Source organism: Stegostoma tigrinum, chromosome 26 (genome assembly GCF_030684315.1).
Source record: "Stegostoma tigrinum isolate sSteTig4 chromosome 26, sSteTig4.hap1, whole genome shotgun sequence".
NCBI lineage: Eukaryota > Metazoa > Chordata > Chondrichthyes > Orectolobiformes > Stegostomatidae > Stegostoma > Stegostoma tigrinum.
The window spans coordinates 24,639,021-24,659,037 of record NC_081379.1 but is presented as its reverse complement, the minus strand read 5'-3'; the positions used below and the strand labels follow the sequence as shown (position 1 = coordinate 24,659,037).

General features: G+C 38.6%; 1 protein-coding gene across 3 annotated transcripts in view; it reads left to right on the top strand.

Annotated features, from left to right (window-relative positions):
* Positions 1-20,017, top strand: part of LOC125463988 (calcium/calmodulin-dependent protein kinase kinase 2-like) — a 94,531-nt gene that overhangs the window by 68,427 nt on the left and 6,087 nt on the right. For 2 of the 3 annotated variants that reach the window (XM_048555864.2, XM_048555865.2), the window contains 6 exons: positions 571-624; positions 803-876; positions 1,117-1,204; positions 3,023-3,151; positions 5,685-5,785; positions 14,128-14,178. In XM_048555864.2, the coding sequence (XP_048411821.1) occupies positions 571-624; positions 803-876; positions 1,117-1,204; positions 3,023-3,151; positions 5,685-5,785; positions 14,128-14,178 (497 nt within the window). The remainder of the gene's footprint in view (positions 1-570; positions 625-802; positions 877-1,116; positions 1,205-3,022; positions 3,152-5,684; positions 5,786-14,127; positions 14,179-20,017) is intronic. The other variant, XM_048555866.2, reaches the window with a different exon arrangement.

Here is a 20,017-nt window from a genome sequence, read left to right as displayed (position 1 = left end):
GACATTTATGTTCGAACTAATTTTGAAAATTTGAAATGAAATTTGCTTTAATGGAAAGTGAAAATATTTTGCCTGTCCCTTTTTAAGCCTTAGTTGCAATTTCTGTTCGTTTTACTTCAACGCAAGCCTTTTTATTTTGTGATGGTTGTTTTTAAGAGGGTTTTCTAGAATTAAAGTTAAAACTACAAGTTCTCATAGTTGTTCAAAAGAAATAAAAACAATAATTGTTTGGAGGAAATTGAAAATATAACATTATGCATGGTCTTGTCTTTGTGGTATAGACAATAGAGAAATGTGGAGACTAATTGGCAAGCTGAGATAATCCTCTAAAAAGGCAAAAAAAAATAGTGCAAAGATTTCTCAGTTGGGAGCAATTTGCTCCTGTCAAATTTTCCTCTTTGGTCAAACAAATCTAAGACCTTATCATGAAATGTAAATAAGTATTGCTTGCTTTTTATAAGGAATGTTTCTTGAGCTACTTTTCTGCAGTTTAATTACATTTTAGGCTGAGGCCTGTAACACATTGCTATTTGTTTCATTTTCGAACCTGATTATAATTTTTCTGATTAGGCTTTGGATGTTTGGGCAATGGGCATCACATTGTACTGTTTCGTTTTGGGACATGTAAGTATAAGAAATGTTAAATTGTGTTGCATCATTTAATACAATTTTATTAATGCCACTACCTTTTTATTATAATGCCTTTAACTTTTTAATCTATTGTGTTTCTTGATTATTTGACATTTGCAGCTTTTAAAATCTTAAAGGGTATAAAACTGATAAAGCTCATTTTTTATGATAGTGCCCCTTCATGGATGATCAGATATTAAGTCTGCATAACAAAATCAAGAACCAGCCTGTGGAGTTTCCTGAGCAGTGAGTGGTTTGCAAGCTTATACATTTCTTTTTCAGTTTGTTTTAGTATGTTTGTTTTTTCTGAACTTCATTTGTACCACATTTTATTATTTCTGTCTCAATCAAATGTTTTCCTCTTAATCAGCAGTTCTGCTTTACAGACTTTTCTTTGTGGGATGAGGGAATGAATAATTGAATGTGGAAACGTTGCTTCTTTTGGGTGTATATATTTAAGTGCCTATTATTAATTTTGTGAGCTAGGCCAGACCTCTCTGAAGAACTCAAGGATCTCATTTTTAGAATGCTAGATAAAAACCCGGAAACCAGGATTACAGTTTCACAGATCAAGGTAAGACAGAGAAATATTATGCTATAAATCATTCTGACGTTCTTGTCATTTTTGTTATGGATGTAACACTAAAAATTTTAATGTAATAAAAGTGAACATATTAAAGTTATTGATTCTGTTGACTTCCTTGTATCTCTGAACTGTAATTTCATTCAATGTACAAAAACATCACGTTCAAGTAATAATAATTTCATCAAATGGGGTAGCAAAGGGCCAGATTATCACTTCAGCAAATGATTTTATGTTTTAGACTTAAATTCATGGAACATAACCCATCTTGAGCAAGTTTTTTTATGTTGAAATATTTAACGAGTGCCAATTTCAGGACTGAAGAATTTAGACAGCTAAACCATTTGGTTCTTTTGACTGCACGCTCTCAAATATATTCAGCTATATCCTGTCCCAAGTTCAGAAAAGTAGTAATGGACCTTCTTACCAAACACTATCTAGAGTATCAACTTGTGTTCCAATTTTGCTGCCTTTGGGAAATAGCTTAGTTCTGCTAAATGCTTCCCCAGGCATACTGGCTTAACTCTCCTGCCCCACAGTAGCCAAAGGTTAACGAAACTGTAAGAAAAAGGTAAAAATTAAAAGCCCTGCTCCTATTGCTAACATGTTTCTTCATTGTAAGTGGATGGTCAGTTGACTAAAATTTAAAGAAGTACATGTTATGAGAAACAGTAGGCATGAATTTAGTAATTTTCCTTGCACAACTAATTGCCATGGTTTTGACAATGAGCCTGTTCTTACAAATTATTGCTGATTTGGCCTGGATATTGTTGGGACCAAGCGATTGACTGACAGGCTTTCTACCTGCTGGCTGGGAAGGCCTGCTGCACAAGGATGCACCCGTGCAAATAGCAGGTTTGGAAGCAGTGAGAGATTGGGAGCATGCGGGGAGAGAATTTCTCCTGATGAAGAGTGGTTACTGCTGGTTGAGGCAAACAAGATGGTAATCATGACAGGATGTTGGTGCTCAGCAAACATAAGTGAATTGGGTAAGGTTGCCAGGCCTGGGAAATACTACTAATGTTTATGACCCACAGTAATATTTCCAAGGCAATTACTTTATAGATTCAGACCTTCTCTGCTGGATTTCCCAAGACCCAGGAAATTCAAACACTGTTTGTTTGTAAAAAGGGCAAGCTTGTAATGATGGATGCCCATGGCCACCTCAAAGCTCCTAGCAGCCATTTAATTTCCATTAAAACTAGAAGGACATTGGGTTTGAGGCAGTTTAGAGTCTGGATTTACTTTTTTTAAAACCTTTATTTTTAAACTTTGTACGCCTTCGGTAGTTAAAATTATCCCTGTTTCAGAGGGAACTGCCAAAGTGAACAATTGTTTATAAAGTTCTAAGTAGTAAAACTGTTGCCATATATGTATGCACTAACCATTCCAGTCTGGAAAATTATTGTTTGTAAACTCTACCCAGAAGTTTTTTTGAGGACACCCAAGTGGCCCATAAGCATTACTCTTTTGACCCTGCAACAAATCAAGAGGTCATTAACTCAGTAAAAGTAATGACTATGTAATTCACGGTGCTTCATAATGTTTTATCACATTTTATGTTCCGGATAAAGATTTATATCTATCAGGCTTTTGAGTTTACGCACTTATGGTAAGGCATTCTAATGTTATTTATAATGCAGAAATTATTTGGTCATAAACATTCCAGATTGGAGAGGTTACAAGGAAATATATTTGCACAGATACTGAAATAGCCAGTTATTACTTGCCTTTCATGGTTGTTGAAATATTGTAAATATTTCAAATTGTGCTGAAGGTATCTCTTTCATTGGCATTTCTTATTTTTAGATGCATCCATGGGTGACAAGACATGGTGCTGAAGTACTTCCTACAGAGGATGAGAATTGTATCCTTGTTGAAGTTACTGAAGAGGAGGTTGAGAATTCGGTCAAACATATTCCAAGCCTGGCAACAGTCGTAAGAGACTATTTTGAATTTTGATCACCCACTTAAGCAAGCCTCTTCAACTCTAATAAATATTGCTGAGGAATTAGTATTGTGCATAGTTGTAGAGGATTAGTGACAGGTTACTGGTATTGTCACTTGCTGTCTCTTTTGAGTCATTGCCCTTGGCACAATTTGAGTAAGTACAAAAAGGAGCAAATGCTGTTCCATTCTGTATATGCTGCTAGAGCAACTTTTGAAAAGTCTCAAATGTACAGTCATATTCATTGGCAGTTACAAAGCTTTGTACAGTAGATAATCTATTTATTAATCAGCCTCTATGCCAAATATAAACAAAGTAACGATGCAAGAACAGTCAGAAATCGTAATGATGCAGGCTAATTCATGTCAACATACGAAGGTACCACTGGACAGGGTAGACCAAGTTCAGAAATCTCTCAACACCAGGTTTTAGTCCAATAGGCTTATTTGAAAACACAAACTTTGGGAGCGCCTCCTTCCTCGGGTGTTAGTGAGAGAGGTGGCATTGGACACAGGATTTACAAGTAAAAGATCAAAGGTTCACACAACTGGGCATGTATTAAACAAATTTAAGATGCGGTTAAATCTTTAATCAGTTAGAAGGTTTTAATTGATTAATAAGTATATGTAAATCCTCAAATTTCTTTCAAGTCACCGCCTTGAGAGAACTAAAGGTTTTATAAGTGTAAAGAAGTGGTGACATTTTAGGTCAGACAATGCATATCGGGTGTGAGGCATTGTTTAGCACACAATTTACAATCAGTCAATGCGGCGTTGTATGAATTCCTACTTTAGAAATAACACTAGACTGACTCCGAACCAAAACACAAATGGATTCTGAACAGGGTGACTGACCTAAAACGTCACTACTTCTTTACACTGATTAAAAACCTTCGTTCTCTCAGGGCAGTGACTTGAAAGACATTTGGGGATTTATTTATCTATATTAATCAATTGAAACCTCCTAAGTCATTAAAGATTTAACTGCATCTTAGGTTTGTTTAATATAGCCTCATCAGTTGTGTGACCCTCTGATCTACTTAAATTTTGTGTCTGACGCCACCTCTTTCACAAATACCAGAAGGAGGAGTGAGGCTCCGAAAGCTTATGTTTTCAGATGAACCTGTTGGACTATAACCTCGTGTTGTGTGATTTATGATCTAATTCATGTCAACAGCAGACAACAAATACTACATGCTCGGAAGAAAATAATTCTTCCAGTCCATTTTGTTTTCTTATATTGGCATGAGTCATAGAAATTTTAAATTATTATTTCTGTAGTTTAATGTGATAGTATGTCTCTTGCCATCTTGTTTGCACTCAGTAATAGGTTCAAATAACTCTTGATAGTTTCCACAATTATAAGATGAAACTAACGGAGAAATTTACACTAAATGGAAAAATGGATCCTCAATCCCCAAGTTCTACAGAAAAGTGAAATTTGTTTTTTGCTGTAACTTTTATCCACACATGACGATTGCTTTTGGTCAGAAGTATTGCAGACACCTCTGCCAAAGGGATCTTATGCAATAGAGATGTTTTCATTCATTTACCTTCAAATGCAAGTTTCTTAAATGTATTGCAGTGACTCACTCAGTGCGCTGGAAATCAAGTCATACTGTTGTGCAAATGTGAAAATTTGAATAAGCCACCGAAGTGTCCAGTTTTATCTAACTCTGAGATTCAAGTTTAAACTCTACTCTTATTTAAAATTCCCATACACACTCAAACAACATGAAGTGAGACAGGGAAGGGGGGACGAAAAAAATTCAGATTCACAGTTCTAGTACCAGTTCAGATTACAAGTATTGAGAATTGTTTTCCTTGAGATTCGTTTTGACTCTTACCAGTTTGCTAATGACCGGACATTGTGAATATAACTGTTCTCAGTACAGTAAAGTCCTCGTTATTCAGTACCCAAACATCCAGATTTTTCCTGCAACTGGCAATCACAAATGTGCCCCCATTCTGCACATTGTTCTCCCACAATGCGGAAGTTCGAGATTCAGAAGGGGAGATCAGAATTGTAACCCCCGATGACCTTACCACAGCAGATTGACTGACCGACCAACCGACGTGTCAGGACAAGATTATGTTTCCTATATTGAGAACTGATTGATTGTTCGGTTGGTTCTTCTCCCCGCTCCCCCCTCCTCCCTCCCTCGATCAAAAAAAAATGATTTTTATGAGCAGCCATTGTTGCTCACTTTTTTCACAACGCATATTCATCTTGTGGTAGTGACAGGTCAAGTTCTCCCAACCGTCACCAGTACTTTGCATGTAACCAGCATCCTCCAACCTCTTGCATATAAGATACTAGGAAGATTACTGTATTTCATTCACAGGTTGAGGATTTACACTTAGTGACACTGGATGCAACTTGCTCTGAGTTCCTGAAACTCATGTTTTAAAAACTGCAAAACCTTTTCATAGTTTTCTTGGCTTAAAGTATCAGCATTATTTAGCCCACAATCCAAATAAAAGTGATCTTTACAGTATTTCAAAATTGATGCTTTCACAACAGATTCTTGTTAAAACAATGCTTCGAAAACGTTCTTTTGGGAACCCTTTTGAGGGAAGTAGGCGAGAGGAACGATCTTTGTCTGCATCAGGAAACTTTCTTGTGTAAGTAGATATCTGTTTTATCCATTGATATTTTAATATTGATTAAACTAAGCGCAATTTTCAAAGCTTAGTATCAATAACATCTTTAGAAATAGTTCAGATACACACATTTTGCTAAACTAAATTGGCAGTTTAAAAGATCGTAATTTCTTTACCAAAATTGTTTTAAAGCCTGATTTATGTATTTTTAAAACTTAATACTTGAAGGAAGCATTTTTTCCTAAATGAAGATACAAAGTTATATTTGTTTAGGATGTGAGCCCCACTAACAAGGCAGTTCATTACTACTTCCTTGTTGCCCTTGGCTGGTAAATTGTATTCATAAAATGCAAAGTGTGTTCTGGGTAATTAAGTCTCAAATTATCAATCAACCTTGATTTAATGAAAATATCAAATGGCCTCCATGCGTGCCATGACCATTCTATATGGTTTTATGACATTCAGCTTTTCCTAATAGTGTATCCTTGATTAGAACTGTTTACAATTTAAAGTCTCTGTAGATTTCTATTTAGTATGAGACCAAATGGAGTTTTTAAATTGGTAATAGATTTGGTGTGGTAAATTGTATGAAACAATGAGGAGTTCCATAATTGTTCTTCATATTTTACTGTTTTATGTTTGTTTCAGCATGTTATGGTGTAGTTTCCAAAATGCAAATCTAAACAAGTCAAATGTGAAGTACAATGGCCTCACATTGTACTTGGTTTGCAGATTTTAACATAGAAGCGTTCTCAGTAAAATTCATCACTTTTAACATAATGAAGAACTTGTGTATCAGTTTGATAGGAACCAAAAACACTCCTGTGGATGTTGGAAATTATCAAGTCTGACACCATTTTTGGAGGGAGAGAAACATTCAGATCGATTATCTTTCAGTTTTTTTTACTAATTTACCAAGGTATTTTGAGAAAAATGTCTATTATTTTAGTGTTTATTTCCAGATCTTGAATAGAGGCAGAGACTCTTTGCTAATTGGGGAATGGCTTCAGAAATATGAAGCAAAAATGGACTTGGGAGTCCCAGTTCAGGATTCTCAAGGTTAACCTGCAGGTTCATTGGTAGTTAGGAAGCAAATGCAGTGTTACTTTTCATTTTGAGTGGGCTAGAATAAAAGGGCCGAGATATACTGCTGAGGCTGTGTAAGGTTCCAGTCAGACCACATTTAGAATATTGTGAACAGTTTTGGGCGTCCTATCTGAGGAAGGATGTGCTGACGTTGGAGAGGATCCAGAGGAGATTTACAAGAATAATCCCAGGAATGAAACATTTGTCATATCTGGAGTTAACTGTACTCAGTGGAGTTCAGAGGGATGTGAATAGGATCTCATTGAAACTTAGAGTGCTGAGAAGTCTATATAGAGTGGATGTGGAGAAAATGTTCCTACTAGTGGGAGGGACAAGGATCTGCGGAAACAGCCCCAGAGTGAGGGGGACGATCCTTTAGAGCTGAGATGAGCTATTTCTTCAGTGACAGGATAGTTAATCTCTGCCACAAAAGGCCATGGAGGCCAAGCCATCAAGTGTATTTTAAGGCAGAAGTAGGTTCTTCATTTTGTTTAAAAAAAAAAGGGGATCCAGGGAGAATGCAGGACATCACATTTGAGAAAAATATCAGCCATGGTCAAATGCTGGAGTAGACCTGAGGGGCTGAATGGTGGCCTCCTGCTCCTATGTCTACTGGTCTTGTGTACAAGATGTCACAGCCTGTTGTCTCAGTCTGGAGATTGATTGCCTGATACTTGAGCCCATTAGTTGATTTGAGTTTTATCAAATAATCAGTTAGTTTGCAAAATAAGTTCTAAGGAAATATGATTTTTCTGTCTAACTGTTTGAGAATTTAAAATGAGATATGCAGTACCCATTCTTGTGCAGTAAACTAGGGCTGAAATGATCACATTGAATAGTATTTTGTTTTATATGCACGTGTTTAACAACTGCAGGGAGCATGTGCCGCAGAAAGGTCAAGGTGCTAATTTGCTTTTCAGTTGTTAAAATGTGCTGACTTGAAGCTACTGTCACCATTTTGCAACTTCACAATGCTCTGTAATATCCTTAGGTAGCAGAATAGAGTATTAAATGACTTCAAGAATCCCTCGTGCATAAATATTTAGAGATATTTAAGTATTTACAAGCTAGTTGCTGGACTATTTCTGGCTGTTGGTGTATAGATGTGCATTTTTGGCTTTGCATCCTTGGCTACAGTTTAATTAAGTACAATGCAGGTATTGATCTAGCTACTTTTGCAGTATTTTTGTATCTCTTAAAATATTATAGTGCAAAACAATGCTTCCAAACCTGGGTGGAGTGGTACAGCTTTCTGTGGTAATTGAACATGACTTAAAGAATGGAGAGAGGACCTCAAAGTGGCATAAGCTGGCAGAAGGTGGAGGAAGAAGAGCACGACACTTAGCAGGAAATGATATCCACAGAAAATCTTCAAGAACCAGATCTTTTCCACAACTTCAGTGATAATCAGTGCATGCAATATTTTTGATTGAGAGAAGGTTCAGTTTGAAATCTGCTAAACGGTGTTGTCACAGTGTCAGGCGCAACAATAATCTCAAGGAAAGGGCAACACTACCTGTGTTTGCTGCCTCACACTAAGGGCCATCACTTGGTATAATACTCTTAAGGTGTGTGTGTTTTGTGTGTGTGGTGATAGACGGTCAGTCTGCAAGCTTCAATATCACGTACAAGTGTTTTCAAGGGCCCACACCCTTGATAGCCTTGAAGAGGCATCTGTTGTGTCAAAAGAACAGGGAAAATTAATTGCTTACAGATATTTTTAATTAACCTGATCAAACATGTTATGACAAACCTTTGAATCAGGCTTGTATCTGCACTTTCAGAGGTTTGGAGGTTGAGTGATAGTACCACTATGTCAGAAGACCTCTGTACACTTTTAAATTCAAGAGACATTAGCAACTCTGTTATTACAAACAAGTAATTTAAGGTTTGAAGCAAACAGAAGATGGCTGTTAATTGATTGTCTACAAGTAGAAGGGCTGTTGTGATGCAATGGTAATGTGCCTACCTCTAACAGAAAAGACTTGGATTCAAGACCTGCCTACCTCAGAAGTGTGTAAAAACATTTCTGAACATGTTGGCTAGAAAATATCTGTCTTTGGGGGAATGGATGAGACTGGGAGAGAAGACTGTAGAACTTGTATAGTTGATTAAGTTCCATGCCGATAAAGTCTGAATAGAATTTTCTATTTTGAAGTTAAGGTACAGTGTTGGATGACACCATATCTGGATGTGCTCAGGGCAAGTTATCTTGGATTTTTCAGTTCATTATTTATGCAAGTGAGATGTTGCACAAGTTACATGAAGAACCATGCAGTGAACAAGTTGCAAATTCTCACCACTTATAGGACCTTCCAGGGTAGAATGTTCTGGCACCATATTTTGATACCAGTTGGATGCGACTTCACATGCAGGTCTTGTTTGTTTTTGGTTGTTTTTGGTTGTTTTTGGTTGTTTTTGGTTGTTTTTGGTTGTTTTTGGTTGTTTTTGGTTGTTTTTGGTTGTTTTTGGTTGTTTTTGGTTGTTTTTGGTTGTTTTTGGTTGTTTTTGGTTGGTTGTTGGTTGTTTTTGGTTGTTTTTGGTTGGTTGTTGGTTGTTTTTGGTTGTTTTTGGTTGGTTGTTGGTTGTTTTTGGTTGTTTTTTGTTCCAGATATACATTTGGACCTACACTTATAGCTCCATGTCTACTCAACAGCAATGCAAGCCAACAAAGGAGCTGAGGCACCTCAACCCACTCCACAAGGAGAAGCAATATGCAGGATATTCTAGACATGTCTTGTCCCTCCACCAGCTTCTGATCCCATTGCCTTTAGCACCCGAAGCTGAGAAGAATGTGCCTGCGTATGCACAGGAGACAGTCATCAAGCCAGGTCCTGCATGCCCAAAGCCTGTATATGACATCTCCCCAGGGTCTTCAAAGTCATCACTGTATATCATTCTGTAGGCTGTTTCCATCCGAGCTGTAGAATTTGGGCTTGCACCTAGATATAGTGTAAGGGTAAGGGGGAGGGAGGCAAATAAGGGCATATTGCCAATTATATAGGTGTTCAGCTATTCCATATTGGCAATATATATTTACTTGTACTGTTCTAAGGTCAGCTGTATTCTTACTGCCCCAAACAGACTATTTAAAAATTTCTGATATGGTACCTATCCCTCAAAGTTGACAAAGTGCATGACTGGAAAAAGCGTCATCTATCAGGGGACCACATACTTCCATAAACAGCCAAAGAGCTTCCGATGAATCTCGGGGATGCCAATGGTCATGAATAGGGGAGGCATCAAGGCCTGGGATGTCGAATAGGTAAATTGCATGTATGCATCTTACAGGAGCTTTGGCAGAACTGTCTTGTTTCTGCTGGCTCCAGGAGTGAGAGGTCTATCCTATGTGTAACGTTTTCAAAGACATGCTATAACATTAAAGCTATAAAGTGGGCATTGGACAAGTGAATGTCAAATTACTGTCATTGCGAAGCACATCCTAGGGAATAAATCACAATTCTTAGCTCCTAAGTGGAGGAAGTTTTATATGAAAGTGTGCTGAGTCATTGGAAGGGTGGAGTAAAAGTTTGTTGCATTCTACAGTACTTCAACGATAGTATGGGTTGAAGGAAAATAGAGAGCGCCTTCAGGATGTGGGGCAACTCTAGTTCTCACCAGGGAATGAACTTATTGGTGTAACATTCAGGAATATGAGGTAGTAGAAGAGCTTGCTATCACAGCTGATTTAGCACTAATGTTGGGCCAGGGCAAAACTTACAAATGCACCGAAACATTCGCAGAAATGAAGACAGCTGAAAGTAAAAGCACTTGTTGCTGAGATCAATCAAATAGGGAAACAACCCAATCGTTGAAGAATACGGAATACTGTTTTTGTATTAGTGTCGGAAAACAAGATGAAACTGTGGAGATAGTAGGAACTGCACATGGTAAGTCTTCCTCCTCTGCTGCTTGGCCTGCAGTCTTCATCCAGCTCTAAACCTTATTATCTCTGAAACTGTTATGCAGTGTGATTTAAGGCCTTTCTGTGTTCTATCTAAATTGCTTTCGTTTTCTCTTGTTTTTAATTGTTTTTGTAATGCACTTCAGTTCTGTTGCTGAAGAAACTGCAGCCTCATTTGACTCTTTTGATGAATGACTATCATGTGAACTAAAATAAAGAAATTTATCAAGCCAGATTTCATTCTGAGATCTGTTTTGTCCAGTAGCAGCCTCAGCTGGGATTGAAACATCAGCCGAATAGACCGACTAGGGCTGATGTTACAGAGATATGCGGTTGGGATGGAGTTGCCCTGGGAGTCCTTAACTTGGCTTTGATTCCTTGAGTCCTTAACTTGGATTCACGTCTCCATGAAATCTGATGGCATCAAGTGAAACATGGGCAAGGAAACGTCCTGCTGATTACCAATACCAGCCTCCTTCAAATGCAGAATTAGTACTCCCCCATGTTTAACACCACATGGAGGAAATCCTGAGGCTGGAAAGGGCACAAGATACGTTCTGGGTGGGGACTTCAGCCCATCATGAGATTGACATGAAGTCTCATCTTCACATTGACCATACCATTCATTTCTTTAGAATAGTTCCAGCAACTAAAAGCTGGCTATCCATGAGCATATGGATTATCAGCAGCAGAATTATATTCAACCATAATCTGCAACCTCATGGCTCGGCATCTCCCCTACTCTAACATTATGATCAACCAGCGGTTCCACCCTGAATCATTGAAGAGTGAAGCAGAGCATGCACAGGAGCATTCTTAAAAATGAGGTGTCCACCCAGCAAAATTATAATACAGCACTGCTTAAATGCCAAACAGTGGAAGCAGCAGGCAATAAACAAGGCTAAGTGGTTTGATACTCCACTGGATGAGTTGTGGAGTAGTGTCACATCCAGTTATGAATAGTGGTGGACAATTAACTAACAGGAGGTGAAGACTGCACAAGTATCCCAATCCTCAAGAACCTTAGTACACTGGAAAGGCTCAACTATTTTAATCAATCTTCAGCCAGAATTGTTTGAATGGATTGTTCATCCTCGCCTGCAGTTAATTCAATTTACTCCACGTTGATGTCCAGAAATGGCTGTGGATACTACAAGTACTATGAACCCTGACAACATTCCACCTATAGTATCAAAGATTTGTGCTCCAGGACTAGCCAAGCTGTTTTGAAAATTTCCAAGGTATGCCCTATCCACCAAAAGCTGAAGAAATCCAAACTGGCTAGTTACTACCCTTTTCAATCTGTTCAACCATTGGCATATTGTGGAAGGGGATCATTGACAGTGCTGCCAGGCAGCACTTATACAAGAATAACCTGCTCACTGGTTTGGCTTTCCTTATCATTGCTGTCCCCATTCCCTCAGTCATCAAATACAATCAAGCCAATCTCTAGATCTGCCCACCACCTCAGTGATGCTACAGATGATCCCTGAAACCTCTCATTGATTCAGTGGGATCCATACTCCCAAGCAACCGTGGCCTATCCATTGGCCAGATTTTGCAAGACTATCTCAACTGACTGCACTCCACCTCCTTGAACCAGTTATGCTAGATAGCCCCAACTGACCAACCAGGAAAGACTGGACTACTTTTTCTTGACCTAATCTCTGGACATGCATAGGGCCAATCACCTGAATTACTGTGACCAACTGCCTGTACAAGAAATGGCCCAGCTCCTGGTAATTGCAGTAATTCCTAACTGATTGGGGTCTGCCTTTTGCCCCACTAATTGTACTTGTCCTTTTTGTGTCTCACATATTGTCCTACACTTCAGATCATGTCTTAGGTCCTGCATGTACTTGCTGCAGAGGCTGCTATGAGAGAAATACAGCACTGTGTGTTGCAGTGTTCCCCTCCCCTCTGCCCCCACCCCCCCCCCCCCCACCCCCCAACCTGTCATATTTACTCCACTGTCTCCTACAGACATGAACTATCTGCTTGTCGTTCTGCACTTGTGTCTGCATTTAGCCAGCATTTACCTACCTTCTGCTGAAGGTGTTGCACCACCCATACTACAGATATGTTACTTGAGAGGTTTATATTGCTGATTGAGCCTGTGCACTTACATTTCATTTGAGAATCTTGTGTTTGTGTATTGCCATTTCACAGTTAGGTGGAGCAGTAGTTCAGGAGATGGCACGCATTGCCAATCTGGAGGTGCTTATGCAGTTGTAGTGGTTCTGCGTAAATTGAAGGTAAGGACATGGTCACAACAGCTGTGTATGCACAAGACGAGAGGCAGACAACCCAAGTTAACATTTGCTCATGTGGTTTATAGAGTTCAACTTTGAAAGCATCTTATTTTAATTGGGCAAAAGTTAATTTGGAAGGGAATGTTAATTCGATGAGTTGGGTAACGAGATACAAATACACATAGGCATAGGCAGAACTTGATTTTGACTGGCCAGTCAATGGCATAAGTCTGATTTTTGGGCTCTTGTCTGATTAAGTAATCATGCTCACTATGTTCAGCACTACAAGAAGGGGGGGGAAAAAATCCAATTTGTCTCTTAATTCCTGTTTGACTATCTTGGTGTTAGAATCTATCAACACTGTCTATTGACGTTTCCATAATAACTGTTCATTCCTCAGATCAAATACTCAGTCCTTCTCGGCTTGTGTATTAATCTCAACAGGGATGATAGAAATTAATAATTATATAAATCAGCAGAGAAATGTGTGCTGCACTTTTTAAGTTGTTCCCAGCAAAAGTTACACTTTTAAGAATCATGTTAAAACATTATCACTCTTCACAACATTCAACCTAAAGCAAATTCAGAGACAGTAGGAACTGCAGATGCAAAGTTCCTGCTTGTGTAGCGACACTGGTTCCAATTTTAAAATTGGTAATACAGAAAGATTAGTTTCATTGTTAAAATTAATTGGGATTCAAGGACGTTTGATTAAATCTTTTGTTTTTGTTTCTCAAGAACAGTCATGCAATTAAAATGGAATTATTGTGCATAACTTAAGCCATTTTTCTGCAATGTGTTTATATTTTTTAAACGACATGTCTTATTGCAATGATATTCAGTTATACAAGGTTATTTTGTGGATTTTTCAAACCTCAGTAGTTTCCTTTTCAGGTGGTGGTAAATGACCAAAGATAAGGAAGACCTGTTAATAATGAAGCTTGTTTATTCCAGAGTTCTTGTTAATCTAACTAGAAGTGTTGCCTAAATATAATACCCATGATTATTAAAGTTGACACACTTGCCACTTTCAGAGACATGTGTAAAATGTAGTTTAAAAATTCTTTGTGGAACTGAGGGACTTGCTGTCAAACACTTGTTCATTCTTGTATAATTTTCAGAAGAAACAAGTCAGGAAATGTGAAATACTGCTCCTTGCAGAGTAGCCAAAGGTAAAATGCTTGTGTATAAGCCTGCAAGTTATTCTGTGCAAATTAAGCTTTAATTGAAATGTGTTTATGGCCATGATGTGTGACCCAGGACATTAAAGGATATGTATTCAAAAATCTGAAGTATTTTACTTACCCCTAACATGCTTCTATGGTCATGTAAAACAGTTGTTTTCTATACCAGATGACATGTTAATCCACCACCCACATACCTACTTCTCCAATGTTACAGAATTTAGTCTATGCAATTTTTATAATGAATATCTAACATAAGTTCAGTCAAGGTTTTTTTAATCCGTTTTGCCCATTTAGGTCTGTACATGGTGTATATTTGGACCACAAAATTCAAATCAGCATTCATATTAATTTGTACACCAATCACAAACTGCTGTACTTCTGGTCCAAGTGTCCTGATTCAGGACTTAGCTCAGAAACTTACAATGGCGACTAAGTGATCTAAAAAGGTCACCTCAGTAAGTAAGAAATGCATGTGAAATTACAATGGAGTCTGACTGTCTGATCTCATGGACTATATTACCAATATCATAGATTATAAATGGTCTCCAAGCATTACTGTTCCATTATTATCGATTTAATTGGATTTTCACACAGACCTAATGAGCAAAACAGTTCAGTCCATTTAAAATGTCATCATAAGTTAGTTTTTTTTAATCTAATCTACAAGTCTCTGCTCTGACAGGCCATCCCTCCTTCCCACCTGGGCCCACCCAAGCATTCTAGCTCCTTAGCCTTTGTCTTCTAATTAATTCATGAGATGAGTGTGGTTTGCAAGATAACAACTTATTGCTTGTCTCTAATTGCCCAACTTATCCATGTTTACTCACCTGTTACCGGTCTGGCCTGACCATAAGGGCAGTATCTATTTCAAACTGAGGTGCACAAGTCCATAAAACAGTAAGATGTGAGAGGAGAAGAAATAGGCCATCTGGTTCATTGAACCGTTTGGTAAAAGCATGACTGATCTAATGATCTTCAACTCCACTTTGCCTTATCCACATTCCCTTGATCTCCTCACTGATCAAAAATCTGTTTATCACAACTTTGCATATACTGAATGGGCCAGTTTCAATAATCCTCTGCAATTAAGAATTCCCCTTCATCTGTCTTAAGTGGATGGCCCATTAATCTGCGATTATACCCTCTGGTTCAAGACTGTTTTCCCTCTTTTTTTCTTCTCTTCCAGCCTGTCAAATTCCCTAAGAATTTTTGTGTTTCAGTAGGATCTCCTGTCATTCCTGTAAACTCCAATGTGTTCAAACTCAACTTCTCCAATCTCTCTGTACCCAGAATCAACCCTTCTCTGGACTGCTTCCAGTATCCATATATCTATCTTGAGATAAGGGGACCAGAATTGTTTACAGTATTCCACCTGTGGTCTGACTAGTCCCTTATATAGTTTTAGAAAGACTTCCCTGTTCTTGTACTCCATTTCCTTTTGATATAAGGTCCACTTGCCACCCTTTGGCTGAACGTGTATGCTACCTTTTTTGTGTTTCATGCATTAGAATCCAAAATCCAACTTCACTCCAGTATACTGCAGTCTTTCCCCATTTAAGCAATCTTCAGTTCTTTCATTCTTCCTTCAATGTGCATAAGTTCATATTTTTCCTCATTTTATTCCCTGTGTCACCATTTTGCACACTCACTCAACTGGTTTGTATGCTTCTGTAGACTCTGTCATCTTCACTACTTGGCTTCCCACTTATTTGTGCCATCTTGAAACTTACTCCTCATCTTTTCTCATCCAAGACATTAATGTAAATTGTAAATAATTGTGGCCCCAAGCATTCATAGCTGTGGTACTCCACTAGTTACAGGTTGCTATCCTGAAAATGCCTCCTTCATCACAACTCTACTAGTTAGCCAATCCTCTCTTTGTTCTAATATACTACCCTCAAAATCATATTAAATAGCCTAAAGTGCAGTAAATTATCAAACACCTCTTTGGAAATTCAAATATATGTACTGCTTCCCTTCTATCCAACTGTGTGTTACCTCAAAGAACTCTAATTTGTCAAGCGTGACTTTCCCTTCATGATGCCATTTTTGATCATATTATGTATTTCTAAATGGTCCACTGTTACATCCTTTATAATGGACTTTTCACATTTTCATTTCGAAAATGACAGGTGTTAAGCTAGCTTGCCTATAATTACTGTTATTTTGACTCTCTTCTTGAATGAGTGTTACATCCAATTCTTGGGACTTTTCCAGAATCTAAGGATTCACGGAAGATTGCTACAATGCATTTGCTGTCTCAGTTCAAATCTTAGGATGCAACCCATCAGGTCCCGGGGGCATATCAGCCTTTAACCTAATTAATTTCCTAAGCAATTTTTCACTGAAAGTTAGTGCTTGTCTTCTCCTCTTGTCCCTTATGCCCTTTGAATATTTAATATTTGTTTAATGCTCTTAATGTCTTGTACTGCGAAGACTGAAGTAAATTATTTATCCGACGACTCCACCATTTCTTGATTCACCATTATTATTTCCCCAAGCCTCATTCTCTAATGGGCCTTACTTCATGTTGGTGTCTTGTCTTGCTTGTCGCATTGTTTATATTACTTGTTAGTTTGCTGTCAAAAAATATTGTCCCTCTTGGTCATCTTTTGTTGGCTTTTAAAACTTATCTAATCCTCTGATTTATCAGAGTTTTGCCACGTTGTATGTTTCTTTTTCTTTTACCTTTTATATAATTTCTTGGTTAACCCTGGATGGATTGTCCCCTGTCTAGAATCTTTTTTTCTCTGAGATACATCTTCGCTTTGAGTCACTTAAATAATTTCTGGAATATTTGTCAGAGTTCCTCAGCTGCCTTTTCTGCTAAACTGCCTTCTCGGCCCACTTCAGCCCACTGTTTTCCTGCCCAACTAACCTTACCTAGATTTGGCACAGTTGTCTCTGACCCAGGTTTCCCCCTTCCAAACTGAATTCTAAATTCTACCATGTTACAATCATTATTCCTTAGAGGATTTTTTTACTGAGACAATTTATTAAACATACCTGAATGCACACCACCAGATTGAAATAAGCCTGATCCCTGGTTGGATCCAAAACACACACTTCTAAGAAAGAAACTGTTGTGGCTGGTTGGCTTACTGAGCTGGTTCGTTGTTCTGCACACATTTCATGGCCCTGCTGGGTAGCGTCCTCAGTGCAGCCTCCAATGAAGTGCGCTGTTGTGTTTTTCCGCTTGTTGTTTAAACTGTGGTGTCCGTTGAGCTGGGTTACCTCACTTCTGGCTTGCTTTCGTAGTGGAGTGTATATGTAGGGTCTAGGTCTGTGTGTTTGTGGATGGCCTTCTAGTGGCATCTTATTAACAAAGCTACATCACCACACTTCCCTTCCTGCCTTTCCTTGTGAAAAAATCACATACCTCTGAATAATTGATTCCTAGCTTTGATCTCCTTATAACCACATCTCTTTGTGACTATAGGATTGTACCCATTAACCTTTTTACTATGCCATTAGTTTATTTATTCTAATTGTCACATGCAAGTAAGTAAAAAGCCATTTGTTTTTTGAAACCAGATTTTCCCCTTTTGATCCTATTTTCTATTTTCTTTAAGCTTATACACAGCTTCTTTCAGTCCCATGTGGTATCATTATCAAAGTTATTGTCCTGGAATTCTGCCATCTCTTGCTTTGTAAGCATTTGCATCTCTCCTCCACCCACCACCCCACTCCCAAATTAGTTTAGTTTAAAGCCCTTCTACAGCCCTAGTTATTCATTTTTCCAGGTTACTGGTTCCAGGAAAGTTCAGGTGAAGCCTATCCCAGTGGAACAGCTTTCCTTCTACCCTGGTACTGGTACTAGTGCCAGTGCCCTAAGAATTGAAACCCTTTCCTGCCACACCACTCTTAAACCTACACATTTAACTTCTTGACTTTATGTCCCAGTTTACCTGTGTCTCTGGTAGTAATTCTGAGATTATTATTTTGGAAGTCTGTTTTTACTTTAGTCTTTGTATGGTTAGAAGCTATCAGCAGACCCTGACAAACTCCATCCCCTCCATTTCCCATCCCAACCTCCTTTAAACCTGGCACCAGGCAAGCAGCACAAACTCAGAACATTAGCTGGACAGAATGTTATCTATTCCCTACTATTATGTTCCTATTTCTTCCTCCCACTTGAGTGCCTCCCTGTACAACAGTGTTGTGGTTTGTTTGCTCATTTCTCCCACTGATGAAGGGTCTAGGCCCAAAACGTCAGCTTTTGTGCACCTGAGATGCTGCTTGGCCTGCTGTGTACATCCAGCTCCACACTTTGTTACCTTGGATTCTCCAGCATCTGCAGTTCCCATTAGCTTAGACTCCAGCTCTTCTTTTTTTACTCAAGCTGTTTAGTGACCCTATTACACACCTCTGAATCAGGTGGGATGAACCTGGATCTCCTGGCTTAGATGTGGGTATACTACCACTGTGTCACACGCCCTCTACCGGACTACAGTTCCTCAACTTGATCCAAAAGTTGCTGCAACTGTAAACACTTGCTACAGATGTATTCACTGTGCAATCACCTTGTCTAACAGCTGCTACATGTTGCAGCTGCAGTACATCAGCCAACCTGCCATCTCTATTGTATTTTAATTATTAGTTATTTATTAAATTAATCTAGTAATCCTGTTCCTTTCACTTGCAGAATTTCCACTGAGCACTTTAGTTTGTGTGTAGGTCTCTAAATAAAGACTTTTTTGGCTGAAAGACAAGAAATACTCCCCAGTGCTACTCCCCAATCAGTTGTTTTGTTGGGCCAAAATAAACCAAAAAGCTCATGCTGGCAACCGTTACACGTTGCACTCAAGCGCTACGTCACAGTAAATCAGCTACCTCAGTACGTTCCCAACAAAAAATGCTTAGCTAACTCACTGAATGAGGTCTTTAATTAGATTACTGTTGTCTTACAATCATTGAAAATAAATCTGCTCAGTTGTTGTTAAACAACTACAGAAATTTAAAAAGCAGGTCTAAATTAGGTTCACATAAATTAAAAATTTAAACACTTTCTTACTCATGAAATGCATGTGCTCTTTCTTTTTAGTCGATTTTTGTCTTGGCTGAACCTGCTTGCCGTGATGTGCCCCTGAATTCCCTGACCCTGAGTGTAGTCACCAGCTTTTTGCCTGACACATCCCAACAAGTATATGAGTTTGCACTTTTCTGTTGTTCTACCAGTCAAGTTTTTAGATTCCTGCTGCCTCCCAATTCAGTTCCCTTCTCCCATTTTCTTATAAATAAATGATACCCAAAATATTATTCACCAACTACATGTGGCAAATTGGGAATCCAAATAAAGCAAATATGCTTTCCTGATTAGGTAATTCAAATGGAACTATACACACCATGCTGAGGCATGTGATTTAATTATTTACTGCTGTGCATTGTGTGGACATGCACTTTCATCTTTTTGTTGCTTTGAGTGACACGGTGGTTCAGTGGTTAGCACTGCTCCCTAATAGTGCCAAGGACCTGGGTTTGATTCCAGCCTTAGGTGACTGGATGGAATTTACGTGTTCTCCCCATGTCTGCATGGGTTTCTTCCAGGTACCCCAGTTTCCTTCCACAGTCCAAAGATGTGCAGGTTAGGTGGATTGGCCATACTAAATTGTCTGTAATGTGCAGATTAGATGGGTTATCAGTGGGAAATGCAGGGTTATGGCGATAAGGCCGTGCTCTGTTGGTTACTCTTCTGAGGGTTGATGCAGACTCATTGGCCTAAATGGCCTCTTTCTGCACTCTTGGGTTCCTATTGTGATCATACATGTGGTAATGTGATAGATGAGAAACCAAGTAGTGTTTTTCTTGCCATGGTTACTTTACT